Below are 13,935 nucleotides of genomic sequence, written 5' to 3'. Positions count from 1 at the left end.
AAAGTAAAGCTTACTGTAAAACCCATTAAAGGCTGATCGGCTTTCCCGAGTCGGTTGAAAAGATATTCTTGACGTGCATAATTCTTGCTGCCTATCGCTGCACCGAAGAAAATAATTTTGACTGTAAACTTTAAGCGTTTCCTGATCCAGTCTCGTAGCTTTTGAAAGCGTCGGCAGTCGGTGTTCCTTCTCTTCATCGGTTTCGTTAACAATGTAATTACTCGCGAAGCGCCGAGCGAGCCGCGAGGTTTATAATCTCGTCGCGCGCGAAGCGCACGTGTATCACAAAAGCATAGCAAGGCCAGCGTGATTTTAGCCTCCCCCGCAGACATTCTTAGGCGTGCGTCACCGGTTCCTTCCCTCCTCCCGGGGAAGGAACGCGTGACGCACACCTAAGAATGTCTGCGGGGGAGGCTAGCGGGATTTCCTTTTGGCTATAAATCTATCGAGTTTAGTTGGTGTCCGCCTTGACGTCATCCAGAGTAGTGACGTCAAAGTGCATTATGGGTTTCCAGGCAACCGGTTGCCATCGACGACAAAGCTCTGGGTTTTTATTCATGAAGACGGGTTTTTTCATCTGTGAATTATAACAATTTCGGTCGGTGAATCGCCACCCAATATCTCAGGCAAATAAAAGAGAACAGCAAACTCAACAACGGTGGATTCAACAAGTGGCTGGAAATCCTCGCTGGGAAAGATTTACAAACAAAACTCCGCAAGAGCGACAACGTCGACTTTAAATTCAGCGCGAGTGACAGCACAGGTAGCCCAAGCTCACTATGAGAGCCCTGAACAACATTATCCTACTTAGCTAATTAATTGTTCATACAGCGAGAAAAGTATAAGACGTTGTATGGAGAAATATTCTTTGCTCACTAAATTAGCAAAATGTACATTGAATATCGCTTTGAAGCTTACCTTTAGCGTCTTCTTGCTTTTCTTTGTATTCTGACTGCATTTCAGACCTCCTAGGCACTATTTAAGGCCTTTTTTAGAGCGACAGTCAGTTTCACCCAGATGACAGTAAAGAGAAGAGAGGAGAAGGTTGGCAAACCTCTCTTGACCGGCTCCGATCTCGGCGGCGATAAATTCCGTAACATTTGCGACGTGGAGACAATTCCGCCAGAAACAGATGTCCTGATAAATAACACACATTTTTCGTCATTCACATCGCCAAAATTCCCATTTCGAAGGTCCTAAATCGCCAACGAAGTGGACAATATACGGCTGTGGCTAGGCGAGTCGAGAGCAGACCCGCAACGGCCTCCAACCGTCAAGTCGACAATTTCAAACGGACGCGGGATGGCAGGGTCAAATTTTTCAACCGTCAATGGACAATTGGAGCATTTAGCCTACTGGGCACAGTAACTAATGTTAAATGTTGAAGCTTCGATTTGACCGATAGGTGACATATTCACAGAAATAAAACATTTTTTCCATTGGCAGATGAAGATTGTTTCAAGAAATGAAACGACATGCAAGCAGATATTTATATAGGGTTTCCCATAAGATCAATCCATCCTGCACTTAGCTTTACATTCACGATAAATGCATGTAATACAGGGAAAGTGTTCATTTGACTCGTCTCAGTCTGGGAAATTAAAAATCTATGGCTCTGGCACTGTCTCAACAAGCTCATGCATGTTTAGAATGGAGACCAATGGCGAAACTGATCACCTTCAGCATGACTTGTTTGTGGACATTTCATACACATTCAGTCTTGCGTAGGGATTTGTTTCTTATGCATGTACAAGAATAACTATGAACACTTGTCTAAGTGGTAAAAAATTTGTACTTTTTACATGGATTCAGTGCTTTATGGTGAATGCCCACACATTCAATAATCGTAAGTCATGATCACTTTAGTAATTCTCATGAACAGGCCTGAGGGTGCATCCTTAATGACATTGCTACTTGTAATTTTCTATTTCAGTGATTATGTTTGCACTTTACTGTTAAAAACAATAGTTGTCAAGTGTGATTGCATGTATGTACCAAAAAAAGTGCAAACACTTTTCTAGCTGTAGTTCGCTGAACAATAAATTTTTCTCCGATAAGCAGCATTTAGTTATTGTTTTCACTTCAGTATTATCTCCTTGCATTGCCGTACACTCACTTCCACTGACACATTTCACAAATAGTTATTACACTTAAGGGTGAGCTTTTATTAAGCAAATGCAACTAAATATTAGCCGGCAGTTATCCACTATCACCCCCATTTCCTTTTGACCATAATTACACATGTAGGAGGGTGAAATGGGGTGAACATGGAGAGATAGGACCTATGCAGCATTCGCTAACAACGGCAACCCCATTTAAATCTCAGAAGATCCTTTTTAAAGCCAAAGCACTAGGTTCTAATTTAATCCACAGGAGATTAGGTACATCTCAGCTTCAAATATTAATCCTGCCCTCCCCAGTTACACGATCTACTTCATTTGTCTCCTGTCCTCCCACCCCTTATGGACTCCCCCTGGCTCCGAGCTTCGCAAGGTTCTGTGATACACGTACTTCTATTTTATTTGATATGTACGAGGAATGTGGTTGTATGGTACACTTAAAATGCGTCTTTTCGCAAACGAGAATCAGGATTTAGGGAAAATTTCACCAACATTCTTCTCACACTCAGATAATTTTGATGTGAAAACTGAGGATGTCATGCAGTAGTTGTCGGAACACTGAGCGCACAATAAAGTCATGTAAGGCCATCCGTGTTCGTTGCGTATTGCGGGGCTGTCAACCCCTCACACACGACAGTGAAGGGATAATAGATGACATCATAATGCACGCTATATGACTTCATTTGTGCAAAAAATAATAATAATAATAATAAAACACATGCAAAAAAGATGTTGTTGGAAATGTAGCATTTGTACTTGATTGGTTTACTTGTAACTAATCACATTATTGTTTATATTACAATGGCATACCTAGGTTTCTGAGGAAACGTTCGATGTTAAACGTTAAATAACTCAAACAACGCAAAATATTTAAAATTTCATTGACAGAAAGTCAAATCTACAAAAATTGCAAACTTCGGCAATTATCCGGGAGATTTCAGACTCTAATCTGGAGACCGGGAGAAACGGTTCAAAATCGGGCGTCTCCTGGATTATCCGGGAGACTTGACAGCACTGGAATATTGGATTCATTATTTCTTTAATTTGCTGAGAAAAAATAAAAGCAGAAAAACACTTGATACTCCAGAAGAAAAAATAAATAGGGATCCTTCCCGCCGTTTTTGTTACAAAGAGGAAACACGGAACAATCTTGTTGGTTTCTATGTAGAAATACGTGCATTGCAGAACCTCGCGTGGTTCGGGGGTGGCCCTAAAATGTCAGGGATGAGAGGGTGAGAGAAATAGAGTATACATTATAACTTTGCGGGGTGGGTTTCATCACCGGCTCGAATTTTGTATTGGAGGCAGCGAGAAATACTCAATTTCCTTTTTGGGTGGAAGAAATTCGAACCCAGTCCTCAGCCTTTGAAAAGAAAGAGATGGGCATGTACACAATTAGAGAGCAATCATATTGGTTTCTATCTTGCGATATATTTAATGATTTCTTTATGAGGCTGACCAAGATATGAGGAATTATGCAGATTGAGTCTTTTGTCAAGAAAAGATGAAGGCCAAGGTGGATAACAGTCCCCCCAGATCAGAGGCGGTTCTAGGGGGAGGGTCAGAGAGAACTGTTGACCCCCAATAAAAAAACACACAGACCCAAGTATTTTTATAGAATTCGGCACAGTTACACCAAAACAGCTATACTGCGGAGCTGTCGTCTTGCTTCATACCAAAGTTTTTGGCATTGTCGTTATACAATCAATGATGACAGAATAACTGACTTCAATGATTGTATATTGCTAGCACCTCGTTATGGGTGAATATACCTGAACATCCCGAAATAGCCAACCAGACAGATTCCTTATAAGATTACTAAGTAAGTGTATATGAGTAACATTTCATTCCCAAGCGAGTGGATGATGCATGATTATTTTCTTCATAAAGCAACAAAATGGGTGTAAACTCGGAGTTTTTGCTAAATTTTCAGAAAGAGAACTTTTGAAATTCCAAAAAATCCTAGCTTTGTTCTTTTTAGGATGATAAAAGATTTCAAAGTATTTAAAACAGCCTTTTTCGTTTTATTGTAACTGATGAGAGAATTTTATCGGTTGATGTAATTTTTAAAACAACTGAAGCTCAATTGAGCGGAAAAATTCCTTTACTTTTAGAAAATAATATTTTGTTTTCAAGCGTCGGCGTGGTAGCCAAGCGGTTAACAGGACGGACTTCAAATCTGTAGGTCCAGGTTTAAACCCTGGTCTCAAGAAACTTCTTTTACTTTGTTTCTCTTTACCCATGCATATGTTAAAAGGGGTATCGGTGACATTCTGCTTGGGGGACGGCGGGATCCTGCTGTGTTGACAAAGTACTCTAGGATACTTCATGTTTCAAAAACCGGGTTGGGTGTCAGCTGTGTGGACCTCATAGTTCGTCTTCGCACAAAAGACCTTTTATAATACTGTAATGTAAATTCATACATTCAGTGTATTAAAATCAGTATGTTTCATCAAAGTCAGTCTATATGAAGTAGCGGTCTTAATGCCTTTAGTTTGGGTTTTTTCCAAGAGTGGTTTGATCTTGGCCAGTTTGAAGCCCTTTTGATTTTGCCGTAAGCATATCGTCTTTACTGTGGCCTACAAGAGGACGAACTCTAGCCTTTCTGTGATTGATAGGAATCAAAACCATTGGAATAAGAAATGCAACCAGAAGAGCAGCGCCGGTCATGTAAAATGAATAAACATAGCTTCCAGTCTGGTCCACTATCAAGCCTAAGGAAAAAAACAGATAACGACCATGTTAGGTTTCTTTTAAGCCAAAATATTTCTTTCCTTTCGTTTTGCTAGTTTGCTTTGGGCCTACAATAGAAGCCCTTTAACTTATTAAGGATGTGGGTATGCCAATTTGTACCTCCATCGGCCCATTTCCGAATGTTTTCAGTCTCTGCGTTAAAATGACGCCTTATGACAACAAAGTATGACATCATGATGGAAAGGAAATAGAAAAAACGCAGTTTAGACTCTTCATAGCCTATAGCATCGCGGCTTTACAACTGACAGATCAGACAACCAGTTACATGGGGCCTTAATTGACTAATCACACTGGTCAGTAACTAGCGAGTAATACCACATACCAAGTGAAGAGGAATTCTCGAGATACTTCACAAGGAACACTGAACGGTGATGATCCCTAACCCTTACACAGTAACATAATAAACTTCACACAATAGAGCGACACAATAGTGCATACATTGACATGGTATATCGAGCATCACCCGGCCATCAACTTAACCTTCGGACGTACACCCAAATTCATAACCCCACCGTGGTACGGGGGGGGGGGGTGGATGGAGCCCCCCTTAGAGTTTTTGCTTTGTTGTAGTATTTCGAAACGATTTTACCTTCAGTGGAAAGCCTTTGATCTTCTCTACAAGATGAGGAATATTTTATGGGTGATGGGGCTGCTGGAGGCCTGTGACGTCACCAACAATTGTCTTAATCTTAAACGCCATCTTGGATTTTACCAAGAGTTAGAAATTAGGTTAAAACCGCGAGAAATGGTGGTTTTTTGTGCTTGACAATGAAAAATAACACATAAATACGCACTTTGCATGATTTTTTGTTGAAAAAAGTTGAAAACAACATGAACCTTCTCTGAAAAATCGCTCGACCACCTCCTACTTATGACGTCATATCTCGTAACCACAGAATATTGACCATTACTGAACTTGAACTTGAACATTACTGAAGATAATTAAGTACCCGTATTTGGTGGCAAACTGGAGCAAAAAGGCGGAGATAGAAGCTAAGAGCAAGGATGCTTGGTGCATAAAAACAGGATTTACATTCTTGTTGTTGCACACCTTTCCCGTTATAATCCGACCAAGCGACGAAGAAAGGCCAATATAAATGAACAGTAGTGAAGCATCCTGGGCGGTTATTCCGTTATCCTCGGAATGCTCAACCTATAAACATAATCTATACAGTTAGTGTGGTTTTATTGGCCCAAAGGAAACTATGTAGTTGAAACTATCATACAAAACATTTCCTCAGCAATCATTAATGCATACATTAGCGGAGGACCATATTTGTAGTTGCTGGCTTTCACTGTCATGAACATCAAAACCGTTCAATACATTACGCCATACTCCGGATCGGAAGTGAAAGGAGGTAAATCAGTTCAAACACCTCGCCAAGATTGAGGTTAGTGCAATTTTTCATATTCTAGATATTGGGAGATGATTTACCCCAGGGGGGGGGGGGGGGGGGGAACTTCCCATACATTCTCTTAAATGCATTCCAAACGATGTTCTCACAACTTGCAAAGCGATCAGCAAGGGTCTTGCCAGCAGATTTGTGTACTGATCATGCGCATTACGTCAAAATCCATGGATCAACGGTCTTGAGAAGAAACAAAAACATGGCGGTGGAATGCGGGACTGTTTCTCACTATTTTATATTTTGGTAATTCTCAAATTTATTGATTTAATGTCGCTTTTCAGACATAGTGTGTGGTTTTCTTTTTCTCTTAAACAATTTCCCTCTGCAGACTTTGGAATATGCAACATATGGCTCCGTACAGCTGATAAGAACCGCCGAAGAGTTGAGCTATCGAGCAGTGTTTTGCTGCAGACCTTAGGAAAGTTAAAGTCGCGTCAAGGTACAGAGCTTTCAGTAGTAGTTTTTATTTGTCTATTTTTTTAACTTTCGATTCAAGGTGTTGACTGATCGTCACAAACGAAGTGAAATGTTATGAAGTGTGAATGTTTATTCAGTTATGATGTTGATCTGAAAGCTCATGCATATTTATAAAGCTCTCTGAACATACTTGCTTCCAATAAATTTGACACTTTCTCCAGTAATTTTTATCAGCATCAAGTTATCCTTACCCGGCAAAAACGATGTTGCCTATAAATCGATCGAGCTCATTGTTGTTGGTTAAGATCTAACACTTTTTCCCCCGCAATTTCAGTACCGAAAGACCTATACGATATTCAAGAAAAACAAAGATCCATGATATTATTTTATTTCAATTTTTTCAGTATTTCTGATTTCCCCTGCCGGTTCGCTTCTTGCTTCTAAAAAGTCTAAAAATATTTACTTTGGGAAAAATGCTGCTGTTATCCGCTGACCACCATACGGGGTGACCACTTTGCAAGTTGTGAGAACATCGTTTCTCGGTCCCAGACCTCGTCTCTTACTTAGATAAAACTTACTAGTTGGGAGTTGAAGGCATATCTCATTTCCTTGAATTAGCGCTAATGCTCTTATTAGCGCCCTCCCCCAAATAAGCGCCCACCCTTAAGACCATTATATCAAATAAGCGTCCCTTCGAATAAGCGCCTCCTCCACTCCCCCTCATTTTCTTTAATATTAGGGATACATGGAAAACCAGCTTTATGGCCACTTTATTTTTCACTTTTTAGACGTCAACTACAGCAGAATCAGTGTGGGAGAATAGTTTTTTTTTTTCTGTTAAGTCACTTCCAGTTATTTTTATATCCATGTGCTCGCTAGCAGTGTTCCTCTATGTGGGTTATCTCTTCTTTTAATTTTTGCCCTATTGCCTGCGCTCTTGGTACATGCCGTAAACTTCCTTTCCAGGAACGACTAGAACTTTCTCTAGTTCGTTTAAAGGAATAACTATATTTCAAGCGTTCCTCCCGTCTCGATTAAGTAGTGTTAATCGGAGGAATGTTTTACTCCGCTTTTTTTTTGCTGGGGAGTCTCATTAACTTGTGGCGGAATACATTAACGCCAATGAAATCATAACCTTTTGTCTTTATCTCTTGAATAAAATGTGCAGGAATCTCATTAAGATAAGGTCATGAGCTTTTTTTAGTTGGTTTAACCGGTTGTACAGGTTTGTACTTATTTTTAGGTCTGTAAATGTCTTGGTTTTCGATTGGTTGATTGGAAAATATGAAACGTTTTCATTGGTTATTTCATGTTGTCTATGGGATAAAGTCAAACACGCCTGTGACTTGAAATCCCTGAGCCGTAACGTGATTATGCAAGTTCTATTTTCAGCTGCTGTCTTTCTCCTAGTTCTGGTTTACTGATTCTTGGCACGCAGATCGTGCATATTAATGAGGGAGAAGGCAAACTAGCTCTTTTTAGAACGGAAGGCAATGTTTCCCTTACATTCCTCCACAATTAATTTATTTTTCACTCTATTTTATTTCTATCTTCCCTCCATCACATCGACCCCACATTGACCCTATATCGACCCCACATTTACCCTACATCGACCCTACATCGACCTTCCCACATCTACATTTCCTCCTCCTCCTCCTCATTTTTATTGCTTTCTCTACTCTTCCTCCTCCTCCTCCTCCTCCTCCTCCTCCTCCTCCTCCACGTTACCATTGTTTTCCCTCCTCCTTATCATCATCATTTCTATTGTTTTCTCTCGAAAACGCCAAAGGCAGGTCAAAGATGCCAAAATCAGACCTAAAAGGTCAAACTCAAATAGTAATGAGGAGGAGCAGAAGGAGGACGATGAGAAGGGAAAACAATAGTAATGTGGATGAGGAGGAGGTGGAGGTGGAAAAACAATTAATAGTAATTTGGAGGAGGAGGAGAAGAGAAAACAATAAAAATGAATAGGAGGAGGAGAAGGGAAAAGAATAGTAATGTGGAGGAGGAGAAGGAAAAACAATAAAAATGAATGGGAGGAGGAGAAGGGAAAAGAATAGTAATGTGGAGGAGGAGGAGGAGGAAATGTAAATGTGGGGAGGTTGATGTAGGGTGGACGTAGGGTCGATGAAGGGTCAATGCGGGGTCAATATACGGTCAATGTGGGGTCAATGTAGGGTCGATTTGGTGGAGGGAAAATACAAATAAAATTAAAGTGAAAAGAAATAAATTAATTGTGGAGGAGTGTAAGTAAAACATTGTCTTCCGTTCTCAAAAGAGCTAGTTTCCCGTCACCTTTATTAATATGCACGATTTGCGCGCCAAGAATCAGTGAACGACTAGAACTAGAACAATGACAGCGGCAGAAAATAAAAATTGCATAATCACGTTACGGCTCCGTGGTTTTAAGTCACAGGCTTGTTTGACTTTATTCCTTAGACACCATGAAATAACCAATAAAAACGTTTCATATTTTCTAATCAGCCAATCGAAAACCAAGACATTTACCAACCTAAAAAATAAGTACAAACCTGTAAGACCGGTTAAACCAACTAAAAATAGCACATGACCTTATCTTAATGAAATTCCAGCGCGTTTTATTCAAGAGATAAAGACAAAAGGTTATGATTTCAACGGCGTTAATGAATTCCGCCGCAAGTTAATGAGATTCCCCCGCCAAAAACACACTAAATCACTGGAGGAGCTTAACGACTACTTCGCCGATTTGTGCACTGATGACGCATATACGAAGCCGGTACCAGCTATTGTGGATAAGAGCTTAGAAGCCCCCCAGATATCAGAAAGACACGTGTGGAATTGCTTACAACATCTGAAGAAAACCACTATGGGACCAGATCTCATTCCCTTTTGGATTTGGAGGGATCACGCTGAGATTTTCACAAGTGTCATTCATAAGATCTGGAATGTTTCCCTGAAAACTGGCAAGTGGCCCTCCTCGTGGAAAAGGGCCCACGTGACGCCCCTCCCTAAGATCGACATCCCTAAGGGCAAGCAGGACTTCAGAGGAATTAAGATCACGCCTGTAATTGCACGCGCGTTCGAGAAATCTGTGTATAACATCCATGTACGAGACATTGTCGAACAGCATCTGAGTTCAACACAGTTTGCTTATACGACAGGGGGGAGTTGCACTGATGCGCTCTTGAGCATGCAGCACACCATCTACAGCTATTTAGACGAGCAAGACTGCAAAGCCGTCCGAGTATTTGCAATGGATTTTAGTAAAGCATTTGACTGTGTCAATCATGAACTCCTGTCATGTAAGCTTAGGCAGTTGCCATTGAATCCCCTTATTGTGAACTGGTATTTAAGCTTTCTCGAGAAACGCCAGCAGCGAGTAGTTTATAACGGTTTTGAGGGACAGTGGCGTGAGGTCAATAGAGGTACGACACAAGGTAGTGTCAGTGGGCCATATCTTTTTAACGTGTTTATTAATGACATGGAGATCAATCTAGAAGGTCGCCCAGCCTTGTTTAAATATGCTGATGATTCTACAATTATCGTCCCTTTTTGGGGAAACGGCCAGTGTCGCACTGACTTGGTGGATCAGTTTCTCAGCTGGTCCAGCCGCAATCGCATGACATGCAATCCAACAAAATGCAAGGAGATTATTTTCCGTAAGAAAGGTTTCAGTCAGGACATCGAGCCAGTTAGTAATATACCGCAGTGCGCAGAGTTATCCATATTAGGTGTTACTTTCCAACAAAATTGTAAATACAGTAGTCACGTGCGCGCGAAGGTAATTAAGGCGAACAAGTCATTATTCGTATTAGGATCTTTACGTAAGGAAGGAATGTCCCAGGAGGAAGTAGATCACCTTTTTAACGCAATAGTTTTACCAAATTTTTCTTACGCTCTGCCGGTTTATGGTGCCTCAGATTCCGACCTTTCTGTAATACAGAATTTTTGAGACCGGTGTATGAAAAGAAAGTTTATGTCCAAGAATGTAAATATCAGGGATTTGCTAGAGAAGGCGGACAAGACACTCTACAAAAAAAGATCGAATGACCCCGAATGCCCGTTCTTCCAGTTTTTACCTAAGGAAAAGAACATGAGGTACAATCTTAGAAATACGTCAGTCTCTGTCCCTAGAATCTACACTGACAGGTTTAAGAACGTTTTTAGTAACAGAATAATTTTTAGATATGATATGTAATTAGTTTTTTGAGTTTATATTGTAACTTAGGATATGTGATTTTATCTTAAGAAATAAAGATTATTATTATTATTATTATTAAAAACGGGAGTAAAACATCCCTCGTATACTACTCGATTAAGCGTCCTCCTTCGAATAAGTACGCATCCTTTTAGCTGACATCTGATATAAGCGCCCGGACGCTTATTCGAGGAAATACGGTACACAATCTGTGTCTAACTTAATATTGGACGTCCATGTTCTGGGTAATTGACAGTTGTCGAAATAGAGTATCCTCTGGCCAATATCACATGATTGTATCATGGTGTACAATTCATTGAGGTGACATTTTTTTTTATTCTTGGCTGACCAGTCATCGTTTTTCAACTGATATCAGGCTCAGGCCCACTATTTCAGGAGGAATTCACTTTCCTTCACTTCTTTTAGCGATAGTAGAATTGTACCCCAGAAAAACATTTCCTATAAGATCCTACCAGAGCTTCGCTTTTGGTCCCGTCTAAATCCATATATTATTTGTTTTTAATATAGTACTTTAACGAATGGACTGTTAGGGACAGAAAAATGTGGCCGTTATAACAGAATGGGCGCATCGGGTAGTCACGCTAATGAGGTTGCCACATTTAACGATTACTCCGCTGCGGCATTAACTATAGATGGTCGTATTAATAGGGCTGGCCTAATTGTGAAGTTACACACTAGTTTAATAGAGTACTAAAGTGATGACGTCATAAAAATGAAATTTCTGAAATTATGGGATTTGTCAGGATATTCTCAAAGAACAATGTCCAAGACGCCTACTTGCCAAAAATGAGCATTTCGGGACAAATTGTCGCTGAGATCGTAGCCCAGTTCTGCTTAGAAAACTCCATACAAACCCTTCTAAAATTTTTTTTGGGTCGACCCAAAAAAAATTTAGAATGGTTTGTATGGAGTTTTCTGAGCATAACTGGGCTACGATATCAGCGACAATTTGTCCCGAAATGCTCATTTTTGGCAAGTAGGCGTCTTGGACATTGTTCTTTGAGAATATCCTGACAAATCCCATAATTTCAGAAATTTCATTTTTATGACGTCACACTTTAGTACTCTATTTCTCTTGTTTTTACTTTAACTGGAAAAACATGCAGGAAAAGCAAAGAAACTAACCAGATAGATGTATGGAATGTACATTCCAAAAGCCCCAAACACAGAACACATGACGCATGCAACAAACGTAGGAAACGTCCACACGCTACAGTAAAGAGAAATGCCACTTCTTTCGCCTCTCTCGATATCCTCATTGGTATTGATGAAATCAATCTCCGTTGTTTTTTGTACATTTGGGTTGTATGTTAAGCTCAGAATACAGACAATTGTGTAATACGCGGCAGCTACTCTGTACGTGCCTCTCCATCCAAACGAATCCAAAAGAACTTGAAGCAATGGACCTGTGAATAGGACCCCCACACTTGCTCCCAAAACTAAAATGCCCGTTGCCATGGACAACTTTTCTTTAAAGTACTTTGCAATAACAAGAAAGCCGCAGTTGCAGATAAAACATACCCCCAGACCAAATACCAGGCTGTGAGTGAAATACATAAGATTGAGACTGCGGGAAAATGATGTCATCGCCAAGCCAGTCACGCACAAGGCGCCTCCGATGAAGTTTGTAATGCGACAGCCAAAGCGATCAGAAAGATAGCCAGGCAGCGGGCTAGCAAACCACGTCATGCCCAAAGCTAGTGAGCCAACAAGAACTGAAAATGAATTTTTATTTCGGTTTAATATCATCATTATGAACATCATCGTCATCACGTATTCATTTCTAACAAGAGTCACGTGTCAGATACAAACTAAAACGTTTGTTCACCCCCCCCCCCCCCCCCCCGGCCGATTTAAAACAAACTAATGGGTTAGCGCTACTCTTCCTACACTGTAATTGCAAAATCGTTCAATTTGCGACAGCTAAACAGCTTTTAAGTAAAACCATTCGCGAGACAATGGGCCGATGAGAGGGAGAACTAAGAGAGCCCGCTGCCAGATTTTGTCAATCCATAGAACAAATAGAAATTAAAAAATTGTTCAGTTCCACTGGAAAAGATTTCTTGGCCGCAGACGTTTATCAAAACGGAATAAGGTACGCTAAGAGTTAAAGATTTGAAATATAACTGATTCGATAATGTTTTAATAACATCGAATTTAAAAGTTAAGAAGATTAGGAAGAACTGATAATGGTGAACTCAGTGTAATGATTAACTATTATTGTTTCTTTTAATACTGATGAACTTATCAAGCAATAAAGGAAGTAATTGAGTACTTCGACTAAGATGGCGTACTGTATCTGATATTCTACTTTTTTCAATGGAGTGTGTTGTTGCTTTTGTTTTTTGATTCCTTGAAGCCCGCTCTCTTTAACAGTAAATTCGGTTCTTACTACAGTTCACATCCTCCCACTCCCTGTTATCGACGCTTCAGTGGAGTTCTCGTTCAATAGCCGACGAGTGGACGTAGAACTTAATTGAATCATAGACTTCAGGTATCCTGGGGCTTTTCCGAGGTTTTTTTTAGAATGGGCGTACATCTTTTGAAGCGCCTTTTTAGAACAGTTTAACGTGCTAAAAAAGCAAAGAGTAAGGGCGAAGATCAATATAATCTGACTTCCAGGTCTCGAGATTTTGTTCAAGATTTTCCTTACATATAGATGCTGATTTTCAAATGTTTGCAACGTGGAGAAGTGACGGTAAGACGACGTAAGTGACGGTTTGATGCAGAATTGCAAAGACCAATTCGTTTCACATTTTTAAGTCAGATATTAGCATGTGAACAGGCTCTTTGTTTGGGGAAAAAAAAATCCCTTTCCCCAGTTCCCCACTCGACCAGAGGCCTGTTCAAGGCTAGTCAGATATACGATTCATATACACTTTTAGCGAAAGTAGCATAACCATTCGATGAGCTGAACGGTCACGATTTTTGGCTACTTCGAAAATGGTTATTCTTAAAATTAAGAAACTGTTCCTCTTTCGCATTCTACTGATTACCATAAAAGCTAACCACCTACATGTACCTCTGTGGAGCTCTA

At 40.3% G+C, this 13,935-nt stretch overlaps 1 protein-coding gene across 1 annotated transcript in view; it reads right to left on the bottom strand.

The window, feature by feature from the left end:
- Positions 1-4,610: 4,610 nt before the first annotated feature.
- Positions 4,611-13,935, bottom strand: part of LOC140944606 (monocarboxylate transporter 10-like) — a 12,057-nt gene continuing 2,732 nt past the window's right edge. Inside the window, exons 2-5 of the mRNA XM_073393726.1 lie at positions 12,024-12,613; positions 5,786-6,027; positions 5,197-5,258; positions 4,611-4,834 (exon numbers count right to left, since the gene is read on the bottom strand). Coding sequence (XP_073249827.1) covers positions 4,611-4,834; positions 5,197-5,258; positions 5,786-6,027; positions 12,024-12,613 — 1,118 coding nt within the window. The remainder of the gene's footprint in view (positions 4,835-5,196; positions 5,259-5,785; positions 6,028-12,023; positions 12,614-13,935) is intronic.

The sequence above is a fragment of the Porites lutea genome, chromosome 7 (assembly GCF_958299795.1).
Source record: "Porites lutea chromosome 7, jaPorLute2.1, whole genome shotgun sequence".
Taxonomy (NCBI): domain Eukaryota; kingdom Metazoa; phylum Cnidaria; class Anthozoa; order Scleractinia; family Poritidae; genus Porites; species Porites lutea.
The sequence above is the reverse complement of the archived record's forward strand: the minus strand, read 5'-3'. Positions and strand labels throughout refer to the sequence as shown.